The sequence below is a fragment of the Ammospiza nelsoni genome, chromosome 4 (assembly GCF_027579445.1).
Source record: "Ammospiza nelsoni isolate bAmmNel1 chromosome 4, bAmmNel1.pri, whole genome shotgun sequence".
Taxonomy (NCBI): Eukaryota; Metazoa; Chordata; class Aves; order Passeriformes; family Passerellidae; genus Ammospiza; species Ammospiza nelsoni.
Window position 1 is genome coordinate 62,709,810 of NC_080636.1, and position 15,448 is coordinate 62,725,257.

The 15,448-nt window shown below is 46.5% G+C and overlaps 1 protein-coding gene across 1 annotated transcript; it reads right to left on the reverse strand.

Annotated features, from left to right (window-relative positions):
- On the reverse strand, positions 1-14,083 carry SRP72 (signal recognition particle 72). Its single transcript, XM_059470246.1, has 19 exons — positions 13,888-14,083; positions 12,753-12,873; positions 10,880-11,003; positions 9,933-10,076; positions 9,069-9,180; positions 8,020-8,051; positions 7,329-7,453; positions 7,173-7,230; positions 6,862-6,993; positions 6,348-6,476; positions 5,778-5,850; positions 5,153-5,217; positions 4,058-4,153; positions 3,499-3,602; positions 2,828-2,905; positions 2,076-2,213; positions 1,772-1,809; positions 1,296-1,452; positions 1-444 (listed from the first exon to the last, which is right to left on the reverse strand). Exons 1-19 carry the CDS (start codon positions 13,994-13,996, stop codon positions 270-272), a joined length of 2,010 nt encoding a protein of 669 aa, XP_059326229.1. The 5' UTR covers positions 13,997-14,083; the 3' UTR covers positions 1-269.
- Positions 14,084-15,448: the final 1,365 nt, after the last annotated feature.

Sequence of the window (15,448 nt, forward strand, 5' to 3'; positions counted from 1 at the left end):
TTAAATGTCTGGCAACACAGAAACATTTATTCTTAGGGGCTTTGTTTGACTTTGATGGCAACAACCAAAGTCACAGCGAGGGCAAATGTGAGGAAGAGAACATGGTGAGCAGACAGATCATGGCATCTATACCAGCCCATCTCCCCCCAGACCACTGACAGGCAGGACAGAGATCCAGATTCCAAGAGTCTTTCGCCAGCACTTGCTTTTGACCTTTATTCTGCAACCAGCATCACGTATTGAAGGAGGGACGTTACCCATCCTGCTTTTTACCACCCTCCTTTAGCCCCTTTCTTCTTTTTCTGCTGCTGCTTCTTCTTGGTGGCTGGAGCACCCGCGGGTTTTTGGTGCCTGGGAGGGATGACGTTACTCGCAGCCGATACAGCTGCCCCGCTGCCGGGCCGAGGGGAGGTAGGTGGGCTGCTGGCAGTTCTACTGGCGTCCCTGCAGGAAGGCAAGAGAAAAAGACACCATGTGGGTTCACAACCACCTGCAAGACATGGTACTAGTGCAGGGAGCTGACAGTGGAAACCAGCAGCTGCCCCATTAGTTAGCAAGCATTATGTATGAGAGGGCACTCATGCGAGGAGAGGCTTCAACATACAGAAGGAGCTGGTGGAGGATGGGAACATGTCTCAAAGGGCAGCAGGTGGAGGATGGGAACATGTCTCAAAGGGCAGCAATCACCTTCTAACTGATGTTCACTAGATGGTGTAAGTCACTGACAATGAAAGCAAGGCTAACTTTTGAATAGATGTGTGACAGCACATGCAACATGCAAGAAGCCTTTCAGGTCCCACTCCTAGGCAGTGCAAATCCAGCATCCTTCCTCTCAGATGCTAGTTAAGACACCATCTTGCTGTCAGGCTTCATACATAATGGTAATTCTTGATTCCAGTTCAAATAATCAGTGTCAGCTTAGAAGGAAGTACAGTGTTTTCTCAAATCATGGCTAATGGTTCTACAGCTGCCAAAAGACTTGAAAGCAAATTGCTCCAGAGAAAGCATGCAAAATTAATCTCATTGCCAAAGGAGAAGTGCATTAAAAGACTATGAGAATTTTATTTGCACCTTGGCTCCTTCAAGCATGCCTATCCTATCACACTGGTTTTCAGGAACCTATAGGGATCTCCAGGGAGAGCACCTGGTAGCAGGTTCAAGCGGCAAAGGACGATGTCACTTGTGCTACCCGCAGTTGATATGGTGACAGAGCTGCAGCAGAGCAGCACAAACACAGCCCTCCCAGTTGCCCAGGAGTGAATTCCCCCATTGATCCTTGCAAAATGGGTACTTACAGTTCAGAGCCAGTTGTGGTTGAACCCTGAGTCCCCTTGCCAACCTGATCCTTCTTCTTGCCCTTCTTCCGCCCACGGTAGTAGGACCGCTCTCGCATTGGAAGCCACCGCTCAGGGTCGGGAGTCACCTTGGGGTCGTAGTTCTTGGGCAGCTTTCCTGCAGAACATCCAGTGCCAGGAAATGAGATTGGGGTCAGCACACCAGAGGCATCGCCAAGGGACACGCTTGGGATGTCAGTAGCAATGGCATGGCAGCACAAAGAGACCAGCAACTACATCACCCTATCAGGGTGTTGCTCTCACTCCTGAGAAAAAATGCCCCAACCAAACAGGCTATCATAAAGATCCATGTTTCCAGAGACACAGTCCTAGCAAGGGCTCTAGCTCCTAGGGACCTGGCAGCTAGCTATTTGGAGAAAGAATCTGGAGAACTCTCTGGAGCTGTGCTGTTTAAACAGCTAGGAAATACAACTTACCCTTCTTTTTTTTCTTCTTTTTCTTCACTTCCCCTTGTCTGAAAGGAAAACAAGACATTGTGACATAGCAGAGACAGAGCAGACAAATCAACTAAAAACTAGCTCTGGAAGAAGCTAAACCATTCCCTTGGTCTGCTGCTACATAAAGCTCCTTGCAGTCAAATAACAGGCTCCCTTTCCACCAGCTTGCCTTCTACAGCAATACCTTTACCACACCAGGTATGGCTCTTGAACTACCCCAAAGAAGGATGCACCAGAGATACAGCAATAAAATTAAATAAAAAAATATAGCAGCCTGCTTTACCCTTGCTCCTTCTGCTGGTTCTCTCCAGTGAGCTTGGCAGCTTTCTTCCGAACGTAGGTTGCTCCATGGGAGTTCTCCAGCGCATCAACATCTACTTTCAGTGACATGGTGTCTGAGGAAGGCAAGTGTTTGCTAAGACTGCAGGGAAGAGTTCAGGGATGCAAACCAGCGAGCATAAAAACCCATGTTCTTCCAGAAAGCAAGAGGCAACCTCAGCTTAAATAAATTCTGTCAGTTAACAATACAGACAGCAGACAGGCCTATGGGGCTATTTCCATCTCTCTCACTAGCTTCTTAAACAAGTTGGGATGAGCTGCTTAATCGCCATCTGCCTCATTTTTCCCCTCTTTAATACAGGGAACAGCTTCCTGTGAAAGCAGCTCAGGTGACAAAAGCAGTATGTGAATGAGATCGTAGGTAAGCAAGAGCTTTGCCTTATTGTATCAGTCCTGCATTACTACCACAGGTTAAAGATCCCAACAGAAAAGATGCAGGTGCTCTTGTTTTTGGTTCCACCTTGTCTTATTAACTCTCAAAGCGGAGGAGGCCAAAGATTAAAGGGTCCTGAGATATCACAGTAATGAAGCCAATTAGAGAAATAATGTAGCTCACACAACTTGACCTGGATATGTAGCTGTTCCAGAGAGGTTCCTTGCCTTTTTTTGGGTAAGAGTGGGTCTGAAGTCCCCACACAGCTGAAAAACCAAGGAAGGAATACCCAAACACCTCTTTCACCACCATTAAAAGGATACACTTTAGCTTTTTCAGGGTCAACCAGGGAATAGGCAGAGATGAGCTGTGCCAGAGTATGCACATCTTTTGGGTTTTGCCTTTTTAGAGGAAAAAAAGAAAACAAAACAAAAGGACCAAGTTACCAATGTTACTCATCTCAAAGACCAGTAACACCACACAGTGCTTGCTGCTGCAGCACATTTGCTATCTGTGGGGACAGGCATGTTAGTATGTGGTCTCCTCCAGAGCACACCACCAAACGTCACTGGTGTGGATTAAGGGAGGTACAGACAATTTCACAGTATCATGAAGCAGGCAATAGAAGAGGAAACACCCAGTAGCAAAGGCAAGTTAACACTCCCCCCAGTAAAAGATCCCATTAAGTGCACAACTGAAACTAAAACCTAGACATCCATGTTTATGTAGCACTAGAAAAAACTCCATTCCAGTCCCCAAAGAAATGTTCACTGCACACAGAGGCTTCTGGGTAAGTCTACCAGCGAGCACCAACTATAGATCAAATTAATTATCTCCCCTTCTTTCAAAATACAGCCTTGCATTGAAGCCCCTGTGCAAAGGCAACTCTACAGGACAGCTACTAGTCAGTCAAAATTGTCAGAATTGCCCACCACCAGACTGCTTGCAGACGACTCTGGGCAGAGACCTACTGCTCAGCAACCACCCAACTCACTTCCAGAGCTCCTCCAAGTCGCTGATTGCTTCCTTCTTCCTGCCATGCTTCAGTTTGAAGTTGGCAGCTTCCCTTATCAGTGACAAATGGACAGGAGACTTTGGCTGAAAGACACAGCAGCCATGATTAGTTCCTTCCTATCACAGTGTGGAGCCCAGCTGTAGCTGGCTTTAATGCACCTGAGGCTTGGCCAAGGAGAACTGAGTTAACATCCTGTCATGCAGAAAGCAGACTACCTTTGCACTCTGGGAAGTGAAGCAGAACTGATGGGACAAGGCAGCTTGCTGCTCCACCATATTTTCCTACCAGGGAGAAGTCCTGATTGCTACATTTAGGCATCCATTGATGCCACCCTCCTAATCTGACAGGAGCTGCTGCTCCGTCTTCATAACACATATAAAATATGTTATTGATAAATGCTCACAAAACAGGAGCTCATATGTCTCCAAATCCCCAACTGGATAACTGTTGGGGCTATGCATCAACAGGAAAAGCTGAATTGGACTTCCTAGAAAGTCCAGGACAGGTTCTTGCACATAACTCCTCTGATCTGACTTGCCTGGTGCTGCTGATACCATTGGATAGCCTGTGTGAAGACTTCAATTGCACTGTCAATATCCTCTTCGTGACTGTACATTGTCACCAACGCAGACACCTGCAAACATTCAAGAGCAGTAAATAGCAGATCTTCATACAAATTATCTACAGCCAGAGTCTCAGCAGTTAAACAATGGGATTTCCCAAAAGCAGAGTCAATGTGAGCTTTCTGCTCTGTCCCTAAAAACCAGCTGGGGTAACAGGCAGGATACCCAGGGCACATCTTCCTATCCAAGTCACTCCCAAAGGAACATCCCAACATCTTCTTCCTATGGTACAAGCCTAAGATTGCATTCATAGAAGGAACCATCCTGTCTTGGCACTTTATATGCTTATCACAGAACTCAGTTTCATTAGAAAACCTTTTTCATCCCCCATTCTCTACCTCAAGAGCTATGAAAAAAGAAATCAGCACTGAAGAGATTATAAGGATACTGTCCATTTGCTGACATCCCAGTTACAAGTAGAGGTGACCCAGGGCAAGGAGCTGAGCTGTCATTGTTAACTGCCCCTATAAATTATTTTGATCATTCACACTTACAATTGGAACAGATCCAACTCTCAGCTCCTGTTCAAGATGCTTATGCTGAACATGTGAGCACTTAAAAGGCCATCAGGCTTTTCTGAATAGCAGGTGTGGATAAGCATGCATATCAGGGTGATGCTGCAGGGAGGGAACACAGCACTTTCCCCCTAAGGCCTGCTGTCCTAAAGCTGCTTGTAAAACATCCTAACAGTACCTACCAGCAACCAGCAGTTGCTCCAGTCATGTTATGCAAGTAAATCCAGGCAACATGCAGGACTGAGAGATTACCAGGGAGTGGGAACATAGGCAGAGAGCATCCCTCTGACAGGCAGAGTACTTCTGTGACTATGTTCAGGCTACCTGAAGCAAGTTATAATACCACCTTTGTCCAAGACCAGGAAAATGGCCTCAGAATCCTTGCAGACACTCAAGTCAAGTGGCAGCCACAGGGAAGAGGCAAAAAGGAGCAAGCAGTGGAAAGCTCTCCTGCAAGGGAAAAACCTTACACAGCTCAGACGGAGTTTTGCTTACCATACCAGGCTTGTGCTGCAGTTCTTCTATGCTCCTTAGGATCATGCAGGCTTTGGTGACACTGCCTAGAAAAGAGACAAGGAAGAACACACTCTGAATGGCATCACAACACCTGATCCCACCAGTGAACTTCAAGCCAAAGGTAAACAATGGGGACAGAACAATTCCCCTTCTCACATCTCCCCCACTGCAGGAGTTAAGGACAGAACTCCACACAACGGACCCTTCTGCTCTTGTCACATCCTGCAAGGGTTCAGGAGCAAGCTTTGGCTACCAGGGAGTTCTCTTCAAGCTCAAGTCTGTGCTGCCTGACTGCATACAGGAATGGTACCATTATGGAGCCTCACACTGCTCCCAAAATTATCCAGCCCCAGAGGAGATTCAGCATTTCACAGAGACTGTGGGCACTTCTGTCAGCAATATGTGGAACCTATGTATCCAGACATTAGCTATCAACATTATCCTGCCATAGCTAAATATATGTATTACCTGACTGAAAGTACCTCTACTCTGCACCCCTGTCGTAACAGTGACTGCAGCAAAGCTTGCCCTGAAGTCTGGTTTTCTTACCCCTTGTACCCTTGTCAAGTGCAGACACTTCCCAACAAAGGAGGACACTAGATACCTTGAGCAATTTTTAGCTGGGCCATCGTCAGCTTGATCTCAGCTGCATTGGCAGGGTGCTGGTCTGCAAAGTCCTGAGAGTCAGAAGAAACAACAATTCAACTTGTGTGTGGGCACCAGGCTGCTGCTTTGGTGAATCATATGTCATGCTCAGTCACAGCAAGCTGGCAAGAGCCAAAGAAAGCTTTCCAGCACAAGCAGGTTTCAGCACACAGCAGAGAAGGACCCCCAAGTGTGCCCTTTCAGATTTCTGGCCCAGGCCACTCAATCAATCCAAAGAAGGGTGTTGCAAACTGCTTGTAAGCAGAGCTGCAAAGCCTACTGCTTACCCTAGAAGTCTACTACAGCTTCATAAGCATAAAAATCAGAGGTGTAAGGGAACTATTTCCCTTTAAAAGCAGAATTGTTCAATTGGGTGTGAAGGCTTTCCAGCAGCATTAAACCAAATCAAAATAAGGAGTCAAGATAACCCTGGAAATTTAAACTAAACAAAACAAACTAAGGGAAAACAGCACAGGAAAACACAACACACAGGTTTAGATGGTGCTTGGCCAACTTTCTCTTAACCTACCTGCAGAAGCCCTACAGCCTTTGCATGCTGCTTCTCACGGCACAGCTGGGCTGCCTGGATAAGCACAGGGAGCAGGTGCTCGGGGCTCTGGGACTGTAGGCTTGCTGACAGCTTGCGGCACTGATCTGCCTGCAGGGGAAAGAGACAACTCACTTTTCTCACCTCTGCGAGCACCTCACACAGGGCCAAGAAACCAACAGAATCTAAGAAGAGATACTAGTGGTAACTCCCCTGAAATGAGTACACAGAACCAAGAGGTCCTTTTAGTGCCCCTTCAGACACATTTAAGAATCCCCACATCCCTTTTGTCTTCTGGGTATCTCCACACCATCCTCACTACAGCAATACCCAAGACAGTTGTGCTTATAGGGATGATTTTATTTTTCTACTCACTTATGTGCCTAAACCTAGAGGTCCTATTTTCTGAAACAGAACAGCTGCATCTTTGTTTTTTCCCAGTCAAACTCATGTGGATTTAATCCATAGCTACTTACTGCAGATCAGTTTCCCCTACCTGGTTTGTGTACATTGCAAGCAAAGCCTTGTTGAATTCAATTGCCTGGAGCTGCTTCTTGGAGAGTTTATGCTCAACTCCTTCTGCATTGGTCAGCTTCACCTTTTTCTTTGAATCAAAGACATTTTGGTCCTGTGGAAATCACACATCATGAGAAGATTTCACTACATTCCTTGAAGAAGAAAAGGTCCCTGGGTCTGCAATTTAACTACAGTTTAAGAAAACATCTTTACTGATTATCTTCCTTCTCTCCACAGAAGCAGAGAAGCAAGCTGACTAACCACAATGAAAGTGGCAAGGTAATTCTATACCTTGTTAATTGTGATGATATTATTTGCAATGACAGCAAGGAGTCCTACATCTGTTGGCCTGCAGATAAGGAAAGTAGAAAGCATTCTGTTACTGAACAGCAGTCTCTTACAGATGGAAGGCTGAGCATTTGTTTTTAAAAAAAAAAAAACCCTTACTTCAACTTGATTATTTGATTGTAGAGCTGTAGAGCATCCTCTGTACGTCCCTGCAGTTGCATGATATAAGCCATCTGACCATGAATAATAGCCAGTTCAGCCTCAATGTCTTCTTCTGTCACATCCTGAATGAAAATCAAAGCAAAAAGTTAAAAGCTGTTATCTCACTTCTCTTCCAGCTTCAGCATTCTGCTGGCAAACATCTGTGAGCATTCCTGGGCAGTATTAGCAGCAAAATATCCCAGCAACTACAGATGAAGGTTGTACCCACAGCACAAACAGAAGCATATTTGAATTAAACTAGGAGAAAAGAAAGCTTCACCTACTCTAGCTAGAATCTGAAGATTACCTTAACTTGTACATTCAATCTGCCATTCTGCAACGATTGGTTACAAATTCCCTGTTTGTCACCACCCACTCAGCACGTTCATCCCTAGCAGGGGTAAGTCACAGGGAGGTTTCAGACAACCTGCACCCTTCTACCTGCACCAGAACTCTGCAAGGAGCACAGCAGCAAACAGCCTGTGGTGTCAGCTGCCCGCCTGCAACAGCCATGATGGCTGCCCCAGCCTCACAAGCTGGTACCAGCAGGGCAGCCCTGGCTCTGGTCTGGCTCTCTGCACTTTGGGACTGCACCCTCGCTGCCCCTGCTGCAAAGCAAACACTCTCCAGAACCACATCAGGAACTCACCGAGTCCTCTGACAGCGACTGGCGGCACAGCTCTACAAGGAAAAACATTGAAAAACACAATTTAGAAGGCTTTAGGATGAAAAAAACCAGGCAAGAAGCATGAGGGAACATAGAACCTTTCCATATATCCCTGAAACTCCTGCAGCACAACAAGGGCACAGCAGATTACCAGGCTGATGATGGATGGGACTAAGCATGAGAGAGCAGACTATGTGAAGGAGAAGAACAATCAAAGGCACAGAAGATACTGTCCCTCCCAGACACTAATTTTCTCTCCTGACCAAAATTACTTAGACCTAGCTCCTGATTTTTCCCATAAGGATCAGCTGCAACTGCTCACCAGTTAAGCAGTGCAAGCCTGCAATATTCAGCTTACAACACCCTTTATGGGGCAGCAATTCTGTAAGTTGTCAGTACCCACACTAGTCACTTCTTCACTTTCTCACACTTCACCAGAGTATCACTTGTTTGTCCTCCAAAGGACTACTATCAAAGGACATAGGCTCAAATTACACATGCTTATCAGTTGTATGAGACACTTTCAAAACTGGGACAGAACTGACCTATTTATCTGTAAGAGCAATTAGATCAGACAGAACTAGTCCTTCCTAGTTCTCTCCCCAGATTTTTTTAAACATGCAAAATCCCCCTTTAACTCCATTGAAAAAAAAACTCCTCTTTGCTAAAAAGCTCATTTACTGGCTTATACTAATTCATACCATGAAGTACCTTGAACTTTTATAGCATGTACTTAAATCCGTACTCATACCAACAAAATTTCATCTCATGTTTATGAGATTACATTCACATCTACTTCCTGCTTCAAAAAAATGCACAAAGTTATTGAATACAAATCAGGGGGCTGTAGGAGAGCCAGGACATGCTGCATGGCAGAGGAACACGTGTCCAAAAACACCAGCTTCACAACAAATCCTGCTGCTGATCAGTTTTTAAATTCTCAAAACCTCTTTTCCTCTAATTTGTGCATCAGAGTGCAAATAACTGCTTCTACTACACAAAGCTTCCCTCTCACCTCACCAGGCTTTTACCTTCTGCTTTCTGTAGTTTTTTCATTGCTTCATTCAGCTTTCCTTGCCCAATCAATGCACATGCACTGTTATAACACAGCTCGTAGGTAGCTTCTCGAAGGCCTAAATCCTCCTAGCATGAAAAATTAATATAACATTGCATAAACACCAACAGATTTAACAGGCAACACACACAAACCAGAGTTTTCCTGTACATTCAAACTAATCCTTGAAATAAATTTAAGAAGCAAATTTGACAGGGCAAGTAAGTTGCAGCACAAAGGATCTTTCCTCACACTGCACAAAGTCAGAGGCTGACAAGGCAGCAGGGAAACTCCAGCCTGAACCTGGGGACTACTTAGGTTTGTGCAAAAGGGCAACTAAGAACTGCTGCTCTAGAGAATTAGAAAGTGAATCCACAGCACTGAACAGGAAGCTGAGCATGCTGTGTGCACCTCCAAGGACAAGGATTTCTAAACAAATGTGAACATTACAGTCTTCATTGTTCATTAACAAAAATATTCCCAAGCATGGCTGGGTGATCATAAGAACTAGCTTTAACCCTGAGCAAAAGGGTAATGAGAAAAGTGCTAGTCACCACAGGTGTTCTGCTAATACAGGTTCAGAAAGATCTACTTCCTGCTCTGCTGTGACATCTAAAGTACAGGCTCTCTAAAGATCAAAGGTGAAGTGTAATTCATAAATAATAACAGCATTTATTCCTCCATACAGGGAAAACCACTACATGATCTTCAACATACTCAGAAATCTTTACGAGACAGGAACACCTTTCTGTCCTGTTCAGTATCCACAATTCCAGTACAATTTGTATCCTCTATTCCTTGGCTCTCACTCTTACACCCAAAGACATACATACTCACTTACTGGCACCACCTTCTCCCATGTGCTTTGTGCTGCCACAACAGCAGAGAGGTTGGTTTTTCTCTCCTCCTCATACTCATCCTGGGAGTTGCGGATGAGATCCCTGTACGCAGCCAGACAATCATCGTAACGCTCCAGCCTGTACAACTGAGAAAGGAAAGGGATTAGCCCTCAGAACAGGATTTTCCTGTGCATGCCGGTAACTACAGCCTCCTTCCTCCCTCCCCATGGACTGGGGGCAGTAGAGCATCATATGTTTTAAGCTGAACATTACTAACATTTGCATCTACCTTTAAGGGCAAGCTATATAGACTACCCTTGCAAGGACTCAAGCAATGACACCAGATACCTGCACAAAAATGACACAGCTCCTACTCCTAAAACAGCTTCTTTAAAAGCAGCAGTTTACTCAGTTTTGTCCTCAAACAGCCTTCTTCCAAATTAGATCGCCTCTCTAAGAAAGAAATTAAATGAATGGTCTTTCATGCAGCTGAGAGAAGACAGCCAATTCTTCACAAAACTGTTCTGATCAACCAGGAAAAAAAGAAGAAGAAAAAGCATAACTTCTTTTTCGCATCACTTTTAATGCCTGAGACATCAGGTCCCACAAACCATTCCTGAACAGGTATCTAATGCAAACAGATGGCTGAACCATAAACAAATCCCATCAGATCTCTTCCTTCCTCAACCAGGTGGCTAATACCAGGCCAGACCCAGGAAGGGAGCAGAAGTCACAAATGTATTGCTTTGGTTCTGTGGGAATAAGATGACAACACTGCCTCCAGGAAGAGGCAACTGAAGCTTCACAGAAGTCTGAGCAGTTGGAACCATACCTGTCCTTACCTTCAAGCCAGAGAAGGAAATTCTGTCCCCATACCTGTCCCCCATTAGAGGAGGGACAAGGCATCCAGCATATGAAACTCCCACCAGGAAGAAAAGCTTGTAATTACCACTTGTCCATAAAGCTCCTTCAGTTTGTCTGTCTGCTGACTGGCACTCTGAATGGTCTTGAGAGCACTTTCAATACGGTTCAACCTGTATTCACAGTAGGCCTTCTCAAAGGCAATAACATCACTGCAAGGACAAGACAAAGGCTGACAGCCAGCACTAGAGTTTCCATTCAACAGCATTCATTCACATATAACCAGCCCTAATTAGGCACAGATTGCTACATAACCAAAAATCCAAACACACGATCCCAGATTACTGGATTATGTGTCTGTTCAGCACTGAAAGTATCTCCTATCTTCTTGGTGTTCAACAGAGAAAGCATATCAAAACTTCATCCAAAAACAAAAGGTTCCTTTTTAATGGCATTTCCACACACATGGTATTCCAAATCCTCTCTGCTCCAGGCCGCCTACTAATTATGCTAATCAAATGCTAAAAGGTAAAACAATAGCAAACTTCATTCCCTGACATTTTCTTAAGGGAAAGGCATTACATTGCAACGAAACATTGTTACTGCAAACTTCTAAAGACAATTGACTCACAAAGAGAAAGGAAAAATATAAAACACAGTCCACTTACAGGCTGATACCAAGACAAAGGTAACATTAACATATTTTGAAATATGATTACAGCAGAACTGCAGCAAAAGGGTTTGCTTTTGCAAACATAAATTGGCTTCAAAGAAAGCTCACACCAGGAGGGAAGCACTCTCAAAGAATCTGAGCCTTGAAAGCTATGTTCCACCTAACCCCTGAGTTACCATTTAAGACAAAGGAAAATAATCAGCAAGTCCTTTAGTTCATGCATGGGGCCACTTATTATTAGCTTTACTCTGCCTATTTCAAATGATCTCAATTCAACTGAGTATTAAGGAAGTTTGAAAATTAATGGCATTTAGAATTAAATCAAAGCAGCCTCAGTGCAGGACAGGAAAACTTCAAGACAGACCAAGAACCACCATTCTCCTTGCTCTGCAGGACACAGACACACAGTAGAATGAGCTGAAAGAAGTTATAGGAAGAACTCTGAAACCAGTTGAATATAAAAAAAAAATGCTTCTCCCTACCATATAATAAAATAATAGGCTAAAATATTTGAATTAAGCCCCTTCTGTCCCAGGAAAGAAGGAACTGGTGAAGAGGGTAATTACATGTTATTCAGATGCAAACAAAAAACAAAGGTATGTTTCATCACATTGATAATTTCAACACGCCTTTCTGGGAACTTCCTTAATAAGCACAGCATCTGAAACACAAGTTTTGCTGCCAGCCACTTCTTGGGTAGCACTTTTCATCCTTGTCATTGCACAAAGAGCATCCTTATGAGGAACAAAATTAGAATCTTAAGGACACAAATGAGAAGCTTGACTTGTTCTCAAACACAATTTGTCTCCAGGGTCCTGGTTTTGAGAGGATGCACAAAGGGCTTGCACCACCCCAAAAGCTGAGGCAGCTCCTTCAGGCTGGCAAAGCAAAGGACCCCAAGGAGCTGTATGATGAGACAGCCAAGCAAAGCCAATAGCTTGCTGCCACCAACAAAGGCTTCTCCCTTCTCACTTCCCTCCCAGAGAGATCTGTCCCCTTCCCTTGTACCAGCCACGCTACCCAGCCACATCTACAAGCAGAATCAGCATGTGAAGGTGGCTGAAAACTCAGGGAGAATCCCTTCAACAATAACAGCAAGGTGTTAGACTGCCTCAAACTCGACCAGACCCTGTCTCACCTCCTCCCATAAATAAGTGTGTCACCAACCCCAATGTCTCTGAGCATATCCTGCTCTTTATTTTGCTGCCTTATTAGTCCTCTCCACTGAAGCTGCAGCAGCTTCTCAAGGACTCAGGAGTTTTGTAAAGCACAGCATGACACAACTCACCTGGTTAACACTTTAGTGTGGGTATTGATTACACCAAGGGCTTCCTTGAAGTTCCCATTCTGGATAAGACACACTACTTTACACTGAAGTGCTGTCACGTCATCTTTGTTGATCTGCAGTACTGGAGGACAAACCAGTTTCAATACAGTGATCCAACTCAAACACAGCCAGGCTTTGTAAGAGACTCACATTATTAGAGCTGCAAAAACCCATCCTAGAGAGTGGCCACATCAACTTAAAGCATCCTGGCATGGCCTGCTTTGGCTGGGATCATGAAACAAACCCCAGCAGGATAAAAGAATCCAATACAGACTCTGAACTTACCAGAAGCATGCACTGTGCTAACATGTCTGGAAGAGACCAAAGAGGCTACACAGGCCTGGGCAGACCTTTCCTTGGCATTTCACTTCAGGCAAAGACCACAGTGCCAAGGCCCCAGTGCCACGTAAAGCACACTCACGAAGGAAAACATGTGGTACAGAAGAACGGTGTGGCTCTTGACAGGGAGTCACTTTACATGCTAAAACTTTCTGCCAGTGGATGACAGTGAATGAGAACTAGAAGAGAGGCATGAATTTTCCTATTTGATTTTTTTCAGGGATGCCAGCTTTTCCAGGACAGGAGATGAATCCCTACTGCCCACCAGCAGCAAAGACAGAACTTACAACAACAACAACGTGCCTGATACTGCAATCCCGTTCTGGATGCCTAGCCACCAAAACAACACATCTCAACGCGAACCCTCCGTTTCGAGCAAGTTGTAGTTAGTCCATATGCACACCACCCCTCCTCCAGTTCCCGGGGGAAAAGCCCTCCTTCCTCCAATGACCAAAACGGAAGGAAAACCCACGAGTAACTCCGAGGGCTTAACCCACAGCAAGGGATGCGTGCTGCAACACAAGGACCCGACGGTCACGGCACAGCAGCGGAGCCTGGGCCCCGGCCGCCCCTCTTCCCCCTAGTCCAACACAGTAAGATCCTCGCAGCCTTTGCCCGCGGCCCCGCTCCCGGCACGAACCCTACGGACGGACAGCACCGCTCCCCGCCGCACCGCACCGACCCTCCGCAAGGCCAGCGCGCCCGGGCAGAGACCCCAGACCCGCGGCGCGGGGAACGGCACTGCCGCCGCACTCACTCTTATTGACGGACTTGAGTGCGCGGGCGAAGTCGCCGTTCTGGCCGCAGCGATTCACCTCGCTCCACAGCCCCGCCGCCGCCGCCGCCGCCCCCGCGGCCGCCGCCATCTTGGCACCGGGAGCAGACACACGTCGCGGGGGCGGCACCGCGCCGGAAGCGGAAGGGCCGAGCGGGGCTCCGCCCCCAGCGGGCGCTCGTGCCTTTCCGGCGGCCCCGCCCTGCCCGGTACCGGCGCTGGGCCGGTGCGCTGTGAGCGCCTCAGGGCCCGCAGGTTCCCGCTGCTGCCGGCAGGGGGGTAACGGGGCCAGCCGGGCTCCGCGCCCGGGCGGCCCTGGCGGTGTGCACAGGCTGGAACGAGAGGCTGGAGCAGCGCTGCAGGAAGGGAGCTGGGGGTGCTGGTCCAGGGCATTGAATGTGGGGCACTGAGCCCTGGCAGCCAGGAGGGCCAGCCCTGTCCTGGGGGGCAGCAGGCACAGCCAGGCAAGGGAGGGGATTGTCCTGCTCTGCTCTGAGCTGGGGCAGCCTCACCTCCAGGGCTGGGGGCAGCTCTGGGTGCCACAACATCAGACAGAGCCTGAGCTGTTGGAGAGTGTCCAGAGAACAGTGACGGGCTCTGAGAGGAAGCCGTATGAAGAGCGATGAAGGCCACTTGGTGTGTTCAGCCTGGAGGAGAGAGGGAGACCTCACTGTGGTCTTGAACATCCTCAAGAGAGGAAGAGGAGGGGCAAGTACCAACGTCTTCACTCTGGTGACAAGTGACAGGACTCAAGGAAACGGAATGGAGCTCAGCCAGGGAAGGTCCAGGCTAAATTTCAGGAACAGGTTCTTCATCCAGATGGTGGTCAGGCACTGGAACAGCTCCCCAGGGAAGGGGTCACAGCACCAAGCCTGACAGAGCTCAAGAAGCCTTTGGACAATGCACTCAGGCACAGGGTGTGACTTTGGGGATTGTCCTGCACAGGGACTGGAGCTGGACTCAGTCATCCTGATGGGTCTCTTCCAGCCCAGCACTTTCAGTGATTCTACTGATTTAATTTGCTTTCATGAAAAAGCTCTGTAGATGTAGCACCTTAGTTATTGCCAAATAACTCCACTCCCCTTTCCATGTTTTGACCAAAGCGAGTGTGTGTGTGGAGAAAGGGCAACTGATCATTCTAAAAGGATTTTCCAACTCCCGTTACTTTCTTCTGCTAGAAGACTGGCATCAGTCATCAGCTTTCAAATTTCAGAAATGTCATGATCACAAATATCACAAAGGCTGTGTAGTTTTTAAAATAAAAATTGCAGAGTTATAAATACATCAGAGGGTTAAGGTGGACATCACTTTGTATAACACCACCCACATTACAGGATTTGGCTTTCAAACAGGAACTGAAGGAAACACTGCAATGCGACACAACAAAGTCAACTCAGTGCAACTTGGACACTGGACCCTCTCTTTATAAATCAGTCCCGGGTAAAAACCACAAATACTTGCTCTGAAGGACTAGTGAGCAGTCTGGTGTCATCTCTTCCACAGGAGTAACAACCACATTAAATAAAGGAAAAAGAACAATTAA

Excerpts from the sequence above, each read along its gene's own strand:
- SRP72 (XM_059470246.1), bottom strand. The coding sequence starts at position 13,996 with ATGGCGGCGGCCGCGGGGGCGGCGGCGGCGGCGGCGGGGCTGTGGAGC. Across the intron at positions 5,851-6,347 it reads AGGCTGTAGGGCTTCTGCAG|GACTTTGCAGACCAGCACCC; the intron begins GTAGGTTAAGAG and ends TCTGACTCTCAG. Across the intron at positions 1,810-2,075 it reads AACCAGCAGAAGGAGCAAGG|ACAAGGGGAAGTGAAGAAAA; the intron begins GTAAAGCAGGCT and ends TTTTCCTTTCAG.